General features: G+C 49.6%; 1 protein-coding gene across 1 annotated transcript; it reads right to left on the bottom strand.

The window, feature by feature from the left end:
• Window positions 1-8,036: 8,036 nt before the first annotated feature.
• ATP6V1G1 (ATPase H+ transporting V1 subunit G1) lies at window positions 8,037-17,933 on the bottom strand. The gene is made up of 3 exons (XM_075905234.2): window positions 17,763-17,933; window positions 12,219-12,319; window positions 8,037-8,745 (listed from the first exon to the last, which is right to left on the bottom strand). Exons 1-3 carry the CDS (start codon window positions 17,842-17,844, stop codon window positions 8,572-8,574), a joined length of 357 nt encoding a protein of 118 aa, XP_075761349.1. The 5' UTR covers window positions 17,845-17,933; the 3' UTR covers window positions 8,037-8,571.
• Between the last annotated feature and the right edge of the window lie 1,034 nt (window positions 17,934-18,967).

The following is an 18,967-nucleotide window of genomic DNA, read 5'->3' as shown; positions in this document are numbered from 1 at the left end:
CTGCCTCTTGCTTTCATTACACTGTGTTGCAGGCACCAGCTTGCAAAATATCTCCTGTGTGTGAGAGTTTTCCCGCAGGCATATTGTATCTAGTGCTTTTAACCCTGTCGAGAGCCTCCACCGTGTTTCCCCATCTGTTACAACCCTAGCGATAGACTCCACTGGCAAAATGGGGATGTGGATTTCAAACGTCTCAAAGTCTGGGAGAGGTCAGATCTGGGGTTAAACCCCACAGCTTTCAGGGAGGTACAGGAAGCGGATGATCCACATGGCCCAAAGGGGGCACTTCGCCTTCAACAAAATGAGGGTCACCTTGGATGTGGTCCCCAGGTTGCATCATCTTCACTGCCATGGGTGTATTAGCCGAAGCAGGGTACCAATGCTTGTGCCTGCAATGAAAGCCTTCGAAAGACAACCGCTGACACTGAACAACGTGACACTTGTCTTTGCTCACTGCACAGTGACATTTCCTTAGACAGAGCAGCTGACTCATAAGATATAAGTGCTCCAGTGAAGGTTCTGATTATTGCCATGGAAAGCTGGCCCTAATCAGTCATCCCCAAACCACAAATGCACCAAGGCTGTTGTTGAGTGGTACTAAACAGTGCACTCACCCCTGCCAAACAAGCCCAGTGAACAAACCTGGATGGCAGTAGCTGTTGCCCTTTTCATTAAAGAAAACCATGGTCGTCACGCACATCCGCCCCCCAGTGACAGAGGCAGGAATTAGCCAAAGCTGTGGCTAACCCGTCTAGCTGTGAAATGCACAGAGATTGGGGATTTCACACAGAGAGCTCAAGGCTGGGAGTAATATACTAAGAAAATGGTCATGCAAATAAACAGAGATAAGAGGAAGGGGTTATAGAATGGACCAGCTAATTCGGGAGTTTTTCTGGCTTCCATTATGAATAAATTGCAACACAGAGACACTATGGCTACATCTAGACTGCACCCTCTTGTGCAAGAAAATATGCAAATGAGGCAAAACGGTGAATATTGCCACACCTCATTTGCATACTTAACGAGCCACCATTTTTGCACAAGTGGCTTTTGCACAAAAAGGAGCCATCTACACGGCTCCTTTTTGTGCAAAAACCCCCTCTTGCGCAAGAGCCGTTCTTCCTGGGGAAAAAAAGCAGCAGAATGGCTCTTGTGCAAGAGGGGGTTTTTGCCTAAAAATGGTGGCTCATTAAGTATGCAAAGGAGGCATGGCAATATTCAGCACTTTGCCTCATTTGCATATTTTCTTGCGCAAGAGGGGACCATCTAGATGTAGCCCAAGGGTATGTATATGCATTAGCTTTGCATTAGGGGAGCTAATCCATTTTGGCAAGCAGTGTTCCCTCTAATTTTTTCCATCCGTGTGTGGAATAATTTTATGTACATCAAAGTATGTGCAGAAGTGCACCACCAGTAGAAACACATGGTACCGGCTGTGGGTGCTCTGCCAATTAGCTGGACAGCACCTGAATCTCTCCTGGGTAACTTCCCAAGTGCTCAGCTTACAGGGAACACTGCTGGAAAGACTCCCTTTCATTTTAGTAGGCTTGGTAGTGGATCTTAGGAGACCCTTGTTTGTATAGAATACACGGCACTGGTAAGGCACTTCTTGTGGAGATGTAGCACATATTAGCAAAGCTATGTCAACCGAAGCAGAGTTTATTTCACACACATACACTGTAAAGTACCACGGTAAAAGCACAGATTTATCAGTATAACTGTGTCTGTTCTAGGGGCTTTTGCCAATACATGCACATCTCATTGCTTCTTTCCCCTAACTGGCACAGTTGTCCAGCAAAAGTATCCTGGCCTGGATCAGATCCTAGCTGGGGACTACTCATGTCTGCTTCAAAACAAGAGGATGAGCAATCAGCCGACCTCAAGGACTCTCACTGTTCCCCTTCCCTACCTGCAGCCTCCATCCCAGCCCCTCCCAAAGAAATGAGAGAGGGATCAGCCAGGAAATCAGAGGGAGAACCACCATTTCCTCTCCATGGTGTAACTCACAAGACTAGGATGACAGCTTCCCCCAAGCAAAGGGGTGGAGTGGGAAGGGAGACATTTCATTTTGCATTGTCTGTAGCCACCATGTTGCCATCCAATTGGGATATACCAGAAATGAGCGAACATGAGTGGTTCTGGGGAGGCATGAGATAGATCTAGTGTGCTATAATCTCAGACTTGTTTATACCAGCCAATGCAAATTAAAAAAGGATTAGTTCCAGTTAGTGTACATACTCCTCGTATGATTCTCTCGGAGCCTGGAATTTCTCTAGTTCAGCTTACTCTGACCGTTACTAGGCAATGTGTTGTTAATTGAAACACAGGAATAACTTTGACTTCATAGCCTCTTACCCACCTGGGGCCTTATTACATTGGCCACTGCAGGCTGTTACAGCAAAACCCATCTCTTGTGGGAAAGAAAATAAATCCTCTCTCGGTTGTCATTAGCACATAGTATCAGCTCCTCTCTACAAACACGGGTAGGTAAAGCTCGAGATGAAATTGCATAGGCATCACATCCAGACAAATAATTGCACCTACCGTCTCTTCTCTCCCAGATAAGGATCCAGGCACAGCAATAAAACAGTGGCACAGTGTATAGGAAGGACGCTGTAAACAGGTTATTATAAATGGCCTGTGGAAAACCACAGATGGGGAGCAATAAAAATGACATTGAATCTCCCTAAATGTTTACTTGCTGATTAGCTACAGTGTATAAACCATGGTACTTGTGAGAAAAACTTACTTGGAGAAGCTGATCTCCGAGCCAAAGCCTGAACCCCTTGATACAAAATGCCAATGGATTTCAAAGGAACCAGAAAGGTAGCAGAGGGGCAAATCCTTCCAGCCTCTTCCATGGCTGCAGGAGCCTTAAACCTAGTGCTTTTGTTGTGCAAGGAGAAAACTTGGGATCTCCTCCTATGATGGTGGGGAGGAGGGAAGAACGTGATTCCACCTGCTTCCATGCAGGTCAGTTGGTGTGGACTGTGGCTCATGATGTCATTTTGTGCATCCACCTGCCATTGCTCCTTGCCCAGCTAGGGTAAAGGGGCTGCTAGAGCTTGGTGGCTCCTAAACATTAATTCTAAGTCAACCCTTAGGCCCAGCATGGAGGCGCTTTGAGAAATCATAATCAAGTCTCAAAAGGAATGCACCCCCCAAAAGGAGGACCCCAGAATCCTGGGGCCCCTCATAACAGCAACAGATTTTCCTTTGAACCTTCCTTCCCTCCCTCTTTCCCCTCCCCAGTGCCAAGCACTGCCCATCAGAACCCAGGGATCAGGAGCCATTAGGTTTAATTTATTATATTCCAAGATATTTCTCAAATTCTACATTTGAGATTAAAAAATTTGCTCACACTTACCAGAGAATATGCAGTTCTTGCTTTTTCTACTTAAGTCTTACTTCCTGCTGGGATGAGGTGCTTTACTTTTTTTGATTACGGGGATACAAAAACCCTTTCTTGCATGTCAAATTAAAAATGAGGAAGCAAGCGGTTTTCTGTTTGGCTAATGGCTCTGATACTGAGCCAACAAATTCCTTAGTAGAGATTTTGAGGTAGCTGAATATAATTTCATATCTACTTAAATATAACTCGTAAGCCAGTCTGAGCAATCATATTTACTACACAAGATTAAAGTGTTAATGTCTCTCTTTTCATAAGGTGTTTTGCAGCATTAACTTTTTAGACAAACCATTGCTATTTGAGGATGGGGACAGGGTCCGATATTCTTTTTCTCTAACGTTTTAGGTCAGATGCTCAGCTGCTGTGGATCTTCTAGCGGAGCACCTTTACCATTGGTTTTGAATTATTATTAGAATTCATAATGAAATCATAAAGTGGAGGGAGGCGCAAAGAATCTAAAACAAAGAAGGAAAAACTGATCAAATTTCATCCTGGAAAAGATCTCCGTATATTTTAGTGTGTGTCCATCTGTGTGTCTTCAAGTCCATTTGTTCAAGAATTCCTGAACAGTAAGAGCTAGGATCAAATTTGGTATGCAACTTCCTTTTATTCTAACTTAAAGCAAGGTCAGAGTTTCATTGTGCCAGGAAAAGGGAAAGTGCTGGGAATGGGAGTGTTTTCCACCACATGGAAGGAAGGAGAGATGCAATACTCACAGTGACCACTGGGGGCAGTGAGCACAGGGAACAGCTACACTGCAGAGTTGACTACTGGGGGCAGCCTCGCTAGTAAGACACTGGTCAGATGAGGACAGGGCCCCGCATGTTGCCAGCCAACATAAGACCGGCCATACTGGGTCAGACCAAAGGTCCATCTAGCCCAGTACCCTGTCTTCCGACAGCAGCCAATGCCAGGTGCCCCAGAGGGAGTGAACAGAACCGGGAATCTTCAAGCAATCCCTCTCCCGTCACCCATTCCCAGCCCCTGACACCATTCTTACCCAGCCTGGCTAATAGCCATTGATGGACCTAACCTCCATGAATTTATCTAGTTTTTTCTTGAACCCAAAGTCCTGGTCTTTACAACAGCCTCTGGCAAGGAGTTCCACAAGTTGACCGTGCACTGCATGAAGTGGGTATGTGGCCCTCCTGCCCCAAATAGTGCTAAGGGGTAGGCCCCCATCCCCTGACTCTCATAAGAACGGCCATACTGGGTGAGAGCAAAGGTCCATCTAGCCCAGTATCCTGTCTGCTGACAGTGGCCAATACCAGATGCCCCAGAGGGAGGGACAACAGGTAATCGTCACATGATCTCTCCCGTCACCCACTTCCAGAGAAACAGAGGCTAGGGACACCATTCCTATCCATCCTGGCCAGGACTCCTCAGATTCCACCCAGGAGACTCCCCCAGAGGAGAGGCTAGGAACCAGGTCCAGCTCCACCCCCCTCCCAAAGGGAGACACCAAGGAGAAAGGGTCTGGGAACCATGGCCCGGGAACAATGACCCAACCCCAGACAGCCTGCAGGCCACAGGGAGGGGAGAGGTGGTGCTGTAGGCTGGGGCTGGCCTCCATAGCCTCTTCCACCCCCACACACCCAATAGTCTACAAGCATGCGTGGGGGGGGGGGGGAGGGCTTTTCTTCCATGTTATCACTTGAAAAGGAAAAAGGAAGTGAAAAATGAAATAAACTTCCCTCAAAACTGAAAAAGGTACTTTTTTGGGGGGGGGGTGTAAAAAACCCCACAAACGCCTGCTGTAAAAATTTTCAAACAAAATAAAAAGTTAGGTTTTAAAAAAATGCTCATAACTTACCATTTTACAAGGAGCGGCATCTCTAGCCTCGATGAAAGATGAAAGCTTATGCCTCCTGATCTTATGTTAATAAATCTGATTAACACACACCGGATGACCACTTTGCAAAAAGAGCCACTGTTTAATGTTCTGGGTAATCTTCCTTCCCGGCTGTCATGCCCCTCACACTGTGCCCCATGGAACCTAGACACTAAATGATCCAGGACAGAACAGTCGTTATCTCAGCAAGTGCCACACTGCAAACTACACCCGTTTGCTCTCAGTGTTGAATCCCTTTTCCTTCTCCTTTCCTTTCTTGTCTATTTAGATTAGAAGTGTGACAGCCGCCACCATGGCTGAGCATGCTACAGCTTTTGAAACTAACAGCACTTCAACCACTACCTGAGCTCAGTTTACAGTCCACCACACACAGCTTTACGATTCACCATCTGCCACTTGGGCAAACTTCACTCAAAACACTGTTAACAGCTGGTGTAGGCTTCACCTGTATTCAACAAGTAGCCATTAGGGAAAAGGTGGAATTTTAAATGATTCCGATCTGAGAGCTGAAAGACCTTTCCTTTAATGTATGCCCCTGCTTGCAGAAAATTGCACCCCGTCATACATTTGCTAGTGCACAGACTAATTTTAAAATGAAACGCTGTGCGAAATCTAGTAGGTGAACAATAATGGCACTAGGTGTCCTTTGCCCACAGCGAATCGGGAGGTTTACGCATCCTTTCATTCCAAAGGAAATCTTGACGTTGCAAACAAAGACACCCTGCCTGGAGAGAAAACACTGGAGAGGTTTGCACAATCAGATAATTTTAGCCTGTTAAAAAATGGCTTTTCGGGAACAGCACACCAACGGCGAGAAAAGTGACAGACTGTTGGCATTCCTAAAAAGCATTAGAACTTCAGCAGGAGCTATATCTGAAGTCTTTACAGTTCCAGCCAAAACAGGAACACTGGAGTGGAACAGAAAAATAATCCACCGCAGACCAGAGGAGGCAGAAGGAAAAAACAATGTCAACAAAGCAGCTTTGGGCACTTAGAAATTAACAATGAGGTGCTTCCAAATTAGTACAGCAAGAGAGAGAGATTGATCTACATCATTTCTGAGACTGGCAAGTGAGGGGGTGGAGGATCTAGCTACTGGAGAAGAGAAACCGCAGATAAAGATACATACGGCAGTGTTGAATTAGCCGGAAGTTCTAAGAATACAGAACCAGAAGCCTGCATCACGTGGCCATAGCAATAGTAGCACCAAATGCTTCAACACAAATCGATCTAGGGGCCAAGAACCTCTCCCCCAGGAAAAACAGAAGTCGCTCATCCAGCCACCAATATGGGCTATTTACAGTCCAGTGGAGAAGGCTGGATGAGCAAGGCTGAAGTAATTCTATGCCTCATATTCCCCTGGTTCTTCACCACCCCCTGCAGTGGAACACACAGGCTGCTCCAGTGTCCTAGCCAACTTGAGAGCTTGGCTTCTGAAGAGGCTCTTTCAAGATCTGTGATGAGAATTTAGCTTAGCCGTTCAGAGAGAAGACCAGGGAGGCAGCAATACCTGTTGTCAGTGCCTCCCCTCACTGTGGGCAAATCACCCTTGTCATCCATCACCCCTTCAAAAAGGTAGCGCTGAGGTGTGCTTTCCTACCCCCCGAGGGTGCTCTGAGGCTTCAGAGCGGTTTGGTTTGAGCCCCTCTGACAAACAATGCTACCTGACCACAGGGTGTTATTTCTTGTTACCACGCAACACACTTTTGCGCCAAGTAGAACGTTTCTGGCTTAATTATAGAGACGCCAACCACAAAAGCAGCCCATGCTTGGGTGGTCTCCCTCCCTCCCCCTTTACAGAGCTTTTATCCAGATGAATGATTATCACCCCCGCGCGCACACTAGTGGCGAGATGAGGCTGAAACAAGAAGCCTGTACATGGATTCTGATGCACTTAGATTTCTTTGTGAGTCAGGCTACAATCAGAGACACTACGACGTACAAGCGTATTTTGTCCCACGCTGTTCTTAAGCTCAGGAGGGAGCTGCCTAATCAGCAGGACCTGGGTATTACAGCACAGCAGAGAACGTAAGAGCGGCCATACTGGGTCAGACCAAAGGTCCATCCAACCCAGTATCATGTCTGCAGACAGTGGCCAGGTGCCCCAGAGGGAGGGAACAGAACAGGGAATCATCACGTGATCTCTCTCCTGTCACCCATTTCCAGACAAACAAAGGCTAGGGACACCATTCCTACCCATCCTGGCTAATAGCCATTGATGGACCTAACCTCCATGAATGTATCTAGCTCTTTCTTGAACCCTGTTAAAAGTCCCAGCCTTTACAAGGTCCTCTGGCAAGGAGTTCCACAGGTTGACTGTGCTCGGAGTGAAGAAAAACTTCCTTTTGTTAACGTGCTACCTATTAATTTCACTTGGTGACCCATAGTCCTTAGAGAGAGAGGAGACGGAAGGATAGTTACTCCATTCATATGTCTGACTACTAGAATACACTGGAAAGAATGACTAGCTTCCATTTCGCCAAGTGGCTGCACAAGAACCACTTCTTCCAGGAGCTTTTTGGGGAAACATGGAAACCTTGTGGCCAGGAGGAGGAGTCTGGACCACCTGAGTTTTATTCCAGGGTCTGTGACTGACCTGCAGTGTGACTTCAGGGAAGCCACTTCATCTCCTTAAGGCCGCCCTCCTACTCTCCGTCTTATTTACACTGTTAGCACCTCATGGCAGGGACCCATGTGTGTACACAGCAGCTAGGTGCTACTGTAACAGATAAGTAAGGGGGGGGGGGAGAGGAAAAATCACAACTGAAGAGACTCCAGAGTTAAATAAATTCTTTACTTTCAAATATAGTGCCAGACTTCAAGTGAACAGTAGACTATATGGAAGATGCTTAAGACAGTAATTCACAAGATCCTGAGGATTACTAGCCAGCACTGCGAACCCAGATGTTTATCTTACTGGAGTTAACCCTTGTTTTAAGGTTCCAATAGGTAGACTCAGATTTAAACTGATCCAGCATCTATTCCCCTTTTGTGTGTCTCATCCCTTTTTTAAGCAAGGAAAACCACTTAAGATCCACCCAGAAGCATGGCATGTTAACGCTCCTCTTAAATACCTAGATCATACTTAATGCATATTTATCTGAGACATGGCCATGAAATCTTTGGATAAGTTCTGAATCCAAATAAACTAGAGTCTCTCCAACAAGACCGAGGGCCTACAACTTACTGAAATAATTTAACACCTCTACAAGAAGCACACAGAGCTATCACATAACTAAAGGCTGTACACTTCATCTGACGCATCGCTGTTATTGCTAACACTTCCATAGGCCCATTCATTCCTCCTCCACTACCCGTTGATGCGGTAATTCATGTGGATTTCTGGTTTGATGTCACAGACAAACATCAGCAGGTTATTCAGCACTTTCTCCCTGTTCTTCTGGAAGTTGTCCTGGATTGTGCTCATCTTCATCTGGGTCTCCTTCTCAATTTCCGTGGAGCAGCTGCCATGAGACCCAAGAGCCTAACAGACAAGAGGGAGAGAGAAGCACACTTTAGAGTTCCTTGGCAGCCCTACAAAAGGAGCTCGATGCATGAGCTGCCACTCTAGGTGGTTACAGCCTCTGGTGTATGAACTCGCGGTGAATGGACTGCCCTGGGAGCCACGAGACCTGGGGTCCCTTCCCAACAAGTCACTTCATTTCTCTGTGCCTCCACTTCCCCCTCCCATCCTTAGCCTGTCTCGCGTACTTAGATTAAGCTTTAGGGAGCCAGGATGGACTCGCTCTAGGCATTTGCACAAGACGACCCTGATTCTAGGCACTATTCTAATAAAATAAATTCAAATGAAAAAATGCCACAGACGTTTACAAACAACGTACAGTAATTCCTCATTGAACGCGTTTTCGTGCTAAGTGAAAAGGTGCTATGCGGGGTCCATTTTCCCATTAAAAATAATGGAAAAGGTAGGGGTTGCGTTTCAGGTGGTGGTGGCAAAGTCCATTTTTTGTTGGTGCTGGGTCGTCAACGTCAGCATTAGATCTCGCAACACAAGTCACCGCGGTTTGTTAACACACAAAGATAAACACGTGAGAGCGCAGAGGAGCACTGTGACCACGTGTATTCATCCGCTCACAAGTATTACCACTGTTTTCACCAACTTATGCCGCCACACGAAGTAGTCTGCCACTTGATTATTTTCATGTTATTCCAGGGAAGGTCGTGATATTCGAAAAACATTCCATAAAACTAAAATTGTTCTACTGCAAAAACGTATTGAGCGGGCACGTGTTAAACAAGTAATTCCTGTAATGCAAGACATAAAGCCCTTCCCCAAAGCCAATTTATTTCTCCTTCTCTTGGAAGTTTTTCAAAATATCCCAAGTCTGATACTAAGCAGCCCTGTATTTATACCTTACACACACTTGCAGTTACCTCTGTGCAAAATATGACCGGTTAGAAGTTATTTGAAAACATGTAACTCCCTGATTGTTAGTATCCACGTGTGATGTAAGTAAGTGATGGGTATTACGAGATGCTGGAATAATTACTCAAGTGTTTTGAAAACAGACAGGTCAGGGAGTTGCTAAATGGGTCTGCACTACACAAATTAACATGTTTTCCCTACCTGGGAGGGATTTGCAAAGCAGTTTAAAATACAGAAAATGGATTTATAGACTGCGTAAACCCAGGGGTCTCAAACACTGATGGACCTATTGTCCATTAATTGATCCAGCTCTTTTTTATTCTTATTAAATTCCTGGCCTTCACAACCCCCTCTGCCAAGGAGATCCACAGGTTGACTGCGTGGTGTGAAGAAATTCTTCCACTTGTTTGGGTCTCCCCAGTTCTTGTGATAAGGAAAAGTTACTTACTTGCTCCCATATCTACTTTCTCCATACCAGACATGATTTTATAGACCTCTATCATATCCCCCCGTCTTCTCTTTTCTAAGCAGAAAAGTCCCCATCTCATTCATCTTTCCTCATCTGGCAGCTATTCCATATCCCTAATCATTTTTGTTGTCCTTTTCTGAACTTTTTCCAATGCCGGGATATTTTTAGTAAGATGATGCTCCCACATCTGCACACAGTATTCAAGATGTGAGTGTTCTATGGATTTATATAGAGCAGTGGTTCTCAAACATTTTGGCTCGTAGCCCAAGTAGCTCAACTCAGATCTTTCTGCAGCCCACCAGCCCGATAACAAAACGGGTATAGGAGGGGTGGGAGTGCAGGGTCTGGCTGGGAGGTTGGGTGCAGGGGTGGGCGGAGCTGTCAGAGTATAGAGGTGCAGGATCTGGGCATGAGGGAAATGGGGGACACATAAGAATGGCCGTACTGGGTCAGACCAAAGGTCCATCTAGCCCAGTAGCCTGTCTGCCGACAGTGGCCAGCATCAGGTGCCCCAGAGGGGGTGGACCAAAGACAACGATCAAGCGATTTGTCTCATGCCATCCCTCTCCAGCCTCTGACAAACAGAGGCCAGGGACACCATTTCCCCTGGCTAATAGCCTTTTTTGGACCTAACCTCCATGAAATTATCTAGCTTCGCTTTAAACTCTGTTATAGTCCTAGCCTTCGCAGCCTCCTCTGGCAAGGAGTTCCACAGGTTGACTATGCGCTGTGTGAAGAAGAACTTTCTTTTATTCGTTTTAAACCTGTTACCCATACACATACTTGGCTTTGTGCCCCCTCCCCGCTGCTGCTCCCAGGCACTACCTCCTGCTGCTCCCTTTGGCCGCGATTCCAGCCCATGGACACAACACGGAAAGCCTCCAGACTTCCCGGCACTGCTGTTCCCTGGAATGGCAGCGTGCAGAGCCGCTTGTTCCCTGTGAACTGGGTCTGGTCTGCGAGGCTCAGCGCCCCTGCCCACAAAACACACAGCGGAAAGTCGGCGCTGGTGCTCCAACCGTACAGGAGAGAGGCTGCAGGCTCCCCGCTGCAGCGGGTGGGAGGGGCGGGGCAGAATCTCAGGCCACGGCCCTCCTGCCAGACAACCATGGACCACTAAGGGACTGCGCCCCGCACTTTGAGAACCACTGAGATAGAGGCAATACAATATTCTCAGTCTTATCCTCTATCCCTTTTTTAACGATTCCTAACATTCCGTTTGCTTTTTTGACTGTCTTAAAATTAATCTGCCATTTTGTTTCCCAGGCACCTAGTTTTGTAAGATCCTCTTGAAGCTCTTCAGTCTGCTCTGGACTTCACTATCTTGAACAGTTTAGTACCATCTGCAAATTTTGCCTCCTCACTGTTTACCCCTTTCTCCAGACCATTTATGAATACGTTGAATACGACTGGTCCCATTATGGACCCCTGCAGGACACCACTAGTTATAGGAATGTCTACCGGTAACCAGCTAACTGCCTGCCCAGTAAATTACCTCTTTCCAGTCAGAAGACTATTTATTCCTGCCTTTGTTTCCTATCTTAACGACTTGTCAGTCGATGAGAGAATCTTCATTCTTATTCCTTGACAGCTTACTTTGCTTAAGAGCCTTTGGTGAGGGACCTTGTCAAAGGCTTTCTGGAAATTTAAGTACACTATATTCAACATGCTTGTTGAACCCCACAAAGAATCCTAGCAGATTGGAGAGACATGATTTCCCTACATACAGCGCCCTTTGTCAGTGTTATCCTGTATGACCAGGACCGCAGGAGCACTGGTCAGGGTATGAGCGTGTTCATATAAACTGCTTTACTGGGAAGGTGGACATTCCAGCTTCCAAGATGCAACAACATTTTTTGATGCCCTGGCTCCTTTCCGCTAATATCACCAAGGCATCGAGCTGCATGATAAAGCAGAGAGAAGCAATTAAGGGAAACTGCAGGACAGTGTTCTGTGTGGAATGTGCTGCCAAGATGAGCAGCAGCCAGACAGGATTTCTCAGAGATCTAACAGCATCGCCTCATGCAGATCTTAGTGCACATAACACTGTACGAGCTGGGCAGCTGATTGGCTGGCAGCAAATTATTCAACACAAACTAACAGCTTCTTCCTTGGCTTTAAACTCCTTCTCCCTCTGTAGGCGGTACTGCTCGATCTCTTCCTGGGCTTCTTCTTTCGCCTGCTTCAGCCTCCGGTTCTTTCCTGTTTCCAAAGAAAGAGCCTTATTAAGTAACCATTTATGCCAAACAGCCAGGGCAGATGTAACAGTGACAGCACTTTCCCCCAGGCTGACATCCAGGATAACAGCTGTAGATTTGCAATTATAGCAAGGCATGAAGAGACTGCAGGAGGTCAACTTCAGAAAGCAATATACCCTCTTCGACCTCCCTCAGCCTTCCAAGTTTGTACAGATAACTGGCATTTCCATCTCACCCAGGAAGAGTCTGAAAAGCGCTTCCTGCCAAGCGTGCCACTGATCCATTACGATGCTCGCCAACTGGTAAGCGCTGATAACGAATAAACAGCCACCCAACCCAGCAGATGTTGCTGGGAAACATGCCGCAGCTGGCTCTGCCTACAGAAAGTACAGAACTCACTGCTGAGCACCGTGAATCTGCACAGCAGAAAGGTCAAGTTATCCTAGCTTTGCAGGAAGAGTGTTAGCTGTTACATGAACATTTCCCCTTCGAGATGTCTAGAATTAAACTGAACTAAAGCAATCCACTTCCCACTCAACAGAGGAAGAAGCTGAAGCTACTAGGCCAGACACTGTGGTTAAAACCAGTCTTGAAAAAAATGTGACACCTTGAATTCTCAGGATCGGGACGACGGATGAATTCCTGGCTCCATTTATTTCAATGGCACAACACTCATTGACTTTGATGGAACCAGGATCTCACATCTGGGGGGTGGGCGTGTCTTTAAGATGAATTAAGTGGCCGGCATAATACATACAGAGTTCCTTTCATTAATCCTACCACCTAGAGCCAGACAGAGCCTCCCCCAGTTATGGCTAGTGTTTGGCCAATAAAACTGGTTCAGTCCCCCGTTGATGGGATTCCTAACAGCTAGCAACACCTGGACCCTGCTTGGTGGCCCCATCTTCCATGTTAATCTTTAGATGGTAGAACAGCTGTCTGAGGAACCTGAAGCCTTTCAATGCCTCTCCAGCTGCTGGAATGGAGAAGTGTCACCCCACCCTTCTTTCCCGTACACCGACCCAGGATGCAACCTGCTCAAGGGCCTGCCCAAGCCTGCAATGACCTCTCACTGAAGCCAAGGGCCACCATAAGCCTCCACCTTCCACTTGGAGCACAAACTGCTTTTTTTGGACCTTGCCCTCCAACACACACGTGCATGATTGTGCACCTTACTATTAAAAGACACACAGGACACACCATGGCACACACCTCTCTCAAGTGACAGATCAAGCCCGATCTACATGAGGATGTAAGAGTTTAAACCGTTAACCGATAAACATCAGTTTATCGGTTCCCGTTACCAGGGGTGGGGAACCTCAGACTCGGTGGCCAGACGCAGCCCTTGGCTTGCCTGGATCTGGCCATTGAGGCTCAGCGCCCATCCCCCGCAGCATTAGGGAGACCATACTGTTGCTCTAGTCCGTCTCCCCCCCCCCCCCCACACACACACACACTGCCCAACAGTTGGGCTAGAGCACACAAAATCTGCTAGCCTGAGGGGAACGTGGGGAAGAGTTTCTCCTCAGTTGGGGGCCACATCAGGTGAGGGTGAAGCCTGCCACTGATTTTTCTGTGGGTCAGCAGCCCCCAACCCAAAAATGATTCTCCGTTCCTGGTGTTAACATTTAAACTCTGGGTAGGGAGGCCGGGTGGGCAGCCGGTGGTAGCCGGGCACCCCCAGGGCCATTTTAAGCGATGGAATTTCCATCGGTTACAGTTAATATTTTTTTACATCCTTGATCTACACTTTCAGCTATATCTCTGAGGCATGTAAGATCCTTGCCTGCGTGACAGGTGTACTAGGGATGTTAAAATTAGATTGACTAATTGAATAGTCGATGGAATTTCCATCGACTATTTGATTAGTTAATAAGGGCGCTTCCACTTTGAAATGTAGCAAGAGCCCACCCAGCAGTTTCAAAGATTGAAACACCACATGGAGCTAGCCCCACTGGCCCCAGGCTCCATGGAGCTGGAGGGAACCCACTTTTAAGCCAGCTTCCCCCAGCACACCTTCCTCTTTCTCTCCCACCACTGCTGCCTCTTTCTGATAGAGGCAGGAACTGAGGGTGGGGAAGGGGGAAGCAACTAGTTGCTTCTATCCCGAAGTTGTACTGATCTAACAGAAACCCACCGTGAACATATTAGCGGGGCTTGACAAACTGCAGCGAAATCTACTCGCCAGCCCCGCACTGCGCATGCGCAAGACCCACACAGCGCACACCACCAGTGAATGGGGCGACTGTCTGAAATCTATTTGCCGCAGGCGAGTAGATTCACTGATTTGTTGAGCCCTGCATACTAGGGATGTGAATGGTTAACCCTCTCAGTTACACACGGCCCCTGACCCACCCCCACCCCACTGTTGTGTGCTGTATCAGAGGCAGCAGTGTGGGGAAGCCAGCTCCCTGCAGTGTTGTACATGAACAGAAACCCTTATTTCACCCTGCTTAATGCACTGCTGGAAGATACAGATACTAGTATGGTGTGCCGCCCAGCCCAGGTATTGCTATCTGTTAGGAATCCCATCAACTGGGGACTGGACCAGTTTTATTGGCCAAATACCGGGCCATAATAGGTGGGGGCTCTGTTTATCTGCCTCTAGGTGATAGGGTTAATGAAAGGAACACTGTATATTATGCCAACCACTTAGGTCATCTTAGTGTGGTGTAAGGCTCTACCCAGAATAGGAAAAAAATAGACCCTCCTGAGCTTGGACTGCTCTAGCACCCTGCCCCCGGTTTTAGGTTCTTCTCAGCAGCTTTGTGAGGGAGTTGTCAGTTTCACCAGGCGTAAAGGGGCCTGAAGAGCAACAACATAACTGACCACTCTTAATTCATCCTGCCATTGCTTGAGGAAGCCAGTAGCATCAGCAGCGATGTTGGGGCCACCTTTCTTCAGGCTCAGCAATGCTGCACTTACAGACTGGTCATATTTGGAAGATTTTTTCAAACACAGGAATCACTTTTTTTTGTTAATAAAAACTTAAAAGCACCTGCAGCAACCGACAGCTTAGATACCCCCGCCATGGAAGTTTTTGCCACTGAACAGCTGACTTTTTTACTACAGCACAAAAAAAGGGGGATGTAAATATCTATAAAACAATTAACTGGTTAAGCAATTAAAATTATATCATTTAATTTAACCGGTTAACCATTAGCGGGCTGGCAAAGGGATGTGGTCCCGCTGGATCTGTCAGGCAGGGGTCCCACATGCCAGGCATGGTGGGGTCCACCACAAGCCAGCCAGCACAGCCAGGCCAGACCCTGAATAATGCCTGCCTGGTGCCTGACACAGACACAGCTCTGCCCGACGCGGCTGGGGTCCAGCCGACAAGCCTGACGCAGCTGAGGCTGTTCCAGCCTGGTGCAGATGACTGTCCACTGGAGTTTGGACATGGTCCAATTAACCAACTACCCAGTAAGCACTCTGGTAAGCCTAATGCTCACCGGGTAACCAATTAACCTTCTACATCCCTACAAATAACCAGCTAGTTTGCACTATTATTCCTGGGGTCATACTGTTTATTATTCACAAACATACGGGAGAGCAGTGTGTCTGTGAAAATGGTCACAAATCCCTAAAGTTATATGTGTTGTACCAAATGATTATTTGTCCAACCATCTACATGAGGAAGAGTTTAGTTGTCAACTGCTAGTCTCCTGCTTAAAGAGTCAAAGTTATCCAATCAGAAACAATACCATATGATTTGGGTGACAAATCACCTCAAGAACAGCAAAAGGCTTGCAAGCAACATCAGCTGAAACCTGTATGGCAAACATGCACAGATACCCTTGCACAAATCAAAATCAGGTCCATGAGTTGAGAACATCAGGTAATTAGCAATTGCTGCAGAGGCTCTCCCCATATCTTTGTCTCCCCAGCCTAGTCCTGCTTCATCCCTGGGTGGAGCCTCCTTCTCTCCCCACCCCCTTTGAAAAATTCATGGTCCATGGCCTGTCCATGACTGTACTATATACACCCCCGACTAAATCTCGGGTGCTCCAGAGGTGCCATGGGTGCTTTGGGGCAGGGGCCGGCGATGATGGGTGTAGGAGGAAGAAAAAGCCTGAGGCAAGGGCCTAGTGCTTAAACCAAAGTAAGCAAGAGTTACACTCGGAGTAACAGGGGGGCCGTGTCAAAAGCAAATGTTTGCCTGCAAGTCAGCATCTCTCTGCACTAAAACTACTAGCACTGATTAACGCACATAAGATATGTAAATACATTCCATCAGCACATTACATGGACACCCAGCTGAGTACATGATAAAATAGTTTGAAACATTAAGAGTGAAAGCAGAACAAGGGGCAGTGAATGCTTTGGAAGAAAGCACAAGGGGAGATACCAAACATGTCACTAATGCATAAGATGATAGGCTCGGTGTTTATTATAGATTGTCCATTTTTGTTTATAAATGTTGGGGTACCTCAATTAACTTTTTGGCCAGCCTAGGGGCCAATAGTGAACTCCATATTATCAACTGAGCTGAGTCCATTATCCCAGGTAAAAATACATAGGGGCACGGAGGCCATCTGGCTGCCGATGACTATTAACATTCTTTGTTTGACAATAAACCTGACTCAGGTGCCTTCATATTTTCTCTGAGTCCGTGGTCTTTGGGGGCTCTCATGAGGTCTATTACACTAGCTGCCTGCACAGCACTGGCATGATATACTGAGGGAGCCTACGAAAACACACTCAGCCTAACGTTTATCATCATTGACAGAGCAGAAGATCTGTCAGGACGCCACAGCAGTGAATCCAGTGAGCGGATGACACTGGTGCTGTGTGGCAGGGGGCAGCCCAGGGGCACGCTGCCAGGGGAGCCACTGATGCTGGGGGCAGGGGAGAAGAGCAGCCTGTGGGCAGAGACTGCTGGAGGGGTCCGAGGTGGGAGGAAGGCGGCAGTGGCCTGAGACTGACACAGCCGTGACTGGCACATCCGAGCCAGGCGCTGCCCAAAACGCTTGGGAGACCCTGGGTCCGTCGCGCCAGCCACAGGCGCAGCCCTGCTGCAGCAGCACCCACGCGGGAAGCGGCGCTGCGCTCGGGGAGACGCAGGGAGATTGTCAGGCCCAAGCTCCGACTCCAGAGGGAACCAGAGTGTCCCGCGTTCCCCCCTCGCCGCGCCACGAACCCGGGCACCGGGGCCGCTGCCACGGACAGGGCCTGGCTGAACGGGGCTATTGAGAGAACCAGGCAGCGCCCCGGGGCCTCCGCTGCCCCCAGCTGCAGGGCCCCGCCCTGGGCCGAGTCGCTCGGGCTGCGGCAGGGGCCGGGGGGGGGGGGGGCAGCCCAGGGGCCGGGGGGGGGGCAGGCCCCGGGCCCGAGCGAGCGGTTCGCGGGAACCCGCCGCACTCAGCAAACGGTGCCACGTCCAGGAGCCTCCCGCCCCCCGGCCCGGCCCGCTCCGCTCCGCTCCGCTTCCCCCCCGGGCCACTCACGCTTGCGGGCCTCGGCCACCTTCTCGGCCGCGCGCTTCTCGGCCTGCAGCAGCTGCTGGATGCCCTGCGACTGGCTGGCCATGGCGCGAGCTGCGGCGGGGCCGGGTGCGGGGGCCGCTCGGCAGCTGGCTCCAGCGCGTCACGTGGGCCGGCCCCGCTCACGTGATCCCGTCAGCTGACCGCCAGGGGCGGAGGGGCGGGGTCGCGCGTTCGCTCCCCACCCCCCGCGGGCCCGCGGGTGCCCAATCGCTGCAGAGGCCCGCCCCTCCCCCTCCCCCTCCCCCGGATCTCTCCGCCCCTCCCCCTCCCCCCTGCCCCTCCTCCCCCTCCCGCAGAGATCTGCCCATTCCTCCTCCCGGCCCCGCTCCATCCCCGGGGGGGGACCTCCCCCTCCTGCTGCCCCCTCCCCCACCCGGCCCTGCTCCATCCCGGGGGGGGACCTCCCCCTCCTACTGCCCCCACCCCCACCCCCCTGCTCCTGCCCCCTGCCCTGCTCCCTCCCCCACCCGGCCCTGCTCCATCCCTGGGGGGGGACCTCCCCCTCCTACTGCCCCCTCCCCCACCCGGCCCTGCTCCATCCCTGGGGGGGGGGGGGGAGCCCCCTCCCCCACCCGGCCCTGCTCCATCCCGGGGGGGGACCTCCCCCTCCTACTGCCCCCTCCCCCACCCGGCCCTGCTCCATCCCTGGGGGGGACCTCCCCCTCCTACTGCCCCCACCCCCACCCGGCCCTGCTCCATCCCGGGGGGGGACCTCCCCCTCCTACTGCCCCCACCCCCACCCGGCCCTGTTCCATCCCTTTGGGGAGCCCCCTTCTCTCCTCCGTCCCGCCCCTGGCAAAGCCCTGCTCCATGCCTGGTGGGGAGCCCCTTCCCTGCCAGGCCCTGCTTGCCCAGGCCAGGCTTGCAGGGTTGCTGCTACCCCTGCTGCACTCCCCTCCCTGCACGTGGGTCTGGGAGAGTCGCTGCCTGTGTGGGGAGCATCCTGGGGTACAGCGAACCCTGGGCACTGTGGCATTTCTGCACCCCGGCTGATGCTGCAGGGTGACCTCCCCTCCCAGCAGCCGGATGCTGCCCCATCATAGTACCAGGAGACTCCCCCGCAACAGTGTGAGCATGGATACCTCTTCCTGGGACCCACTGGGAATCACGCTGTCCCAAAGGCCCATGCCCCTAAGCCCTAAACTCCAAATGGGAATGTATGAGCG

This window comes from Pelodiscus sinensis, chromosome 23 (assembly GCF_052426305.1).
Source record: "Pelodiscus sinensis isolate ZL-2025 chromosome 23, ASM5242630v1, whole genome shotgun sequence".
In the NCBI taxonomy this organism is placed as follows: Eukaryota; Metazoa; Chordata; order Testudines; family Trionychidae; genus Pelodiscus; species Pelodiscus sinensis.
The sequence above is the reverse complement of the archived record's forward strand: the minus strand, read 5'-3'. Positions and strand labels throughout refer to the sequence as shown.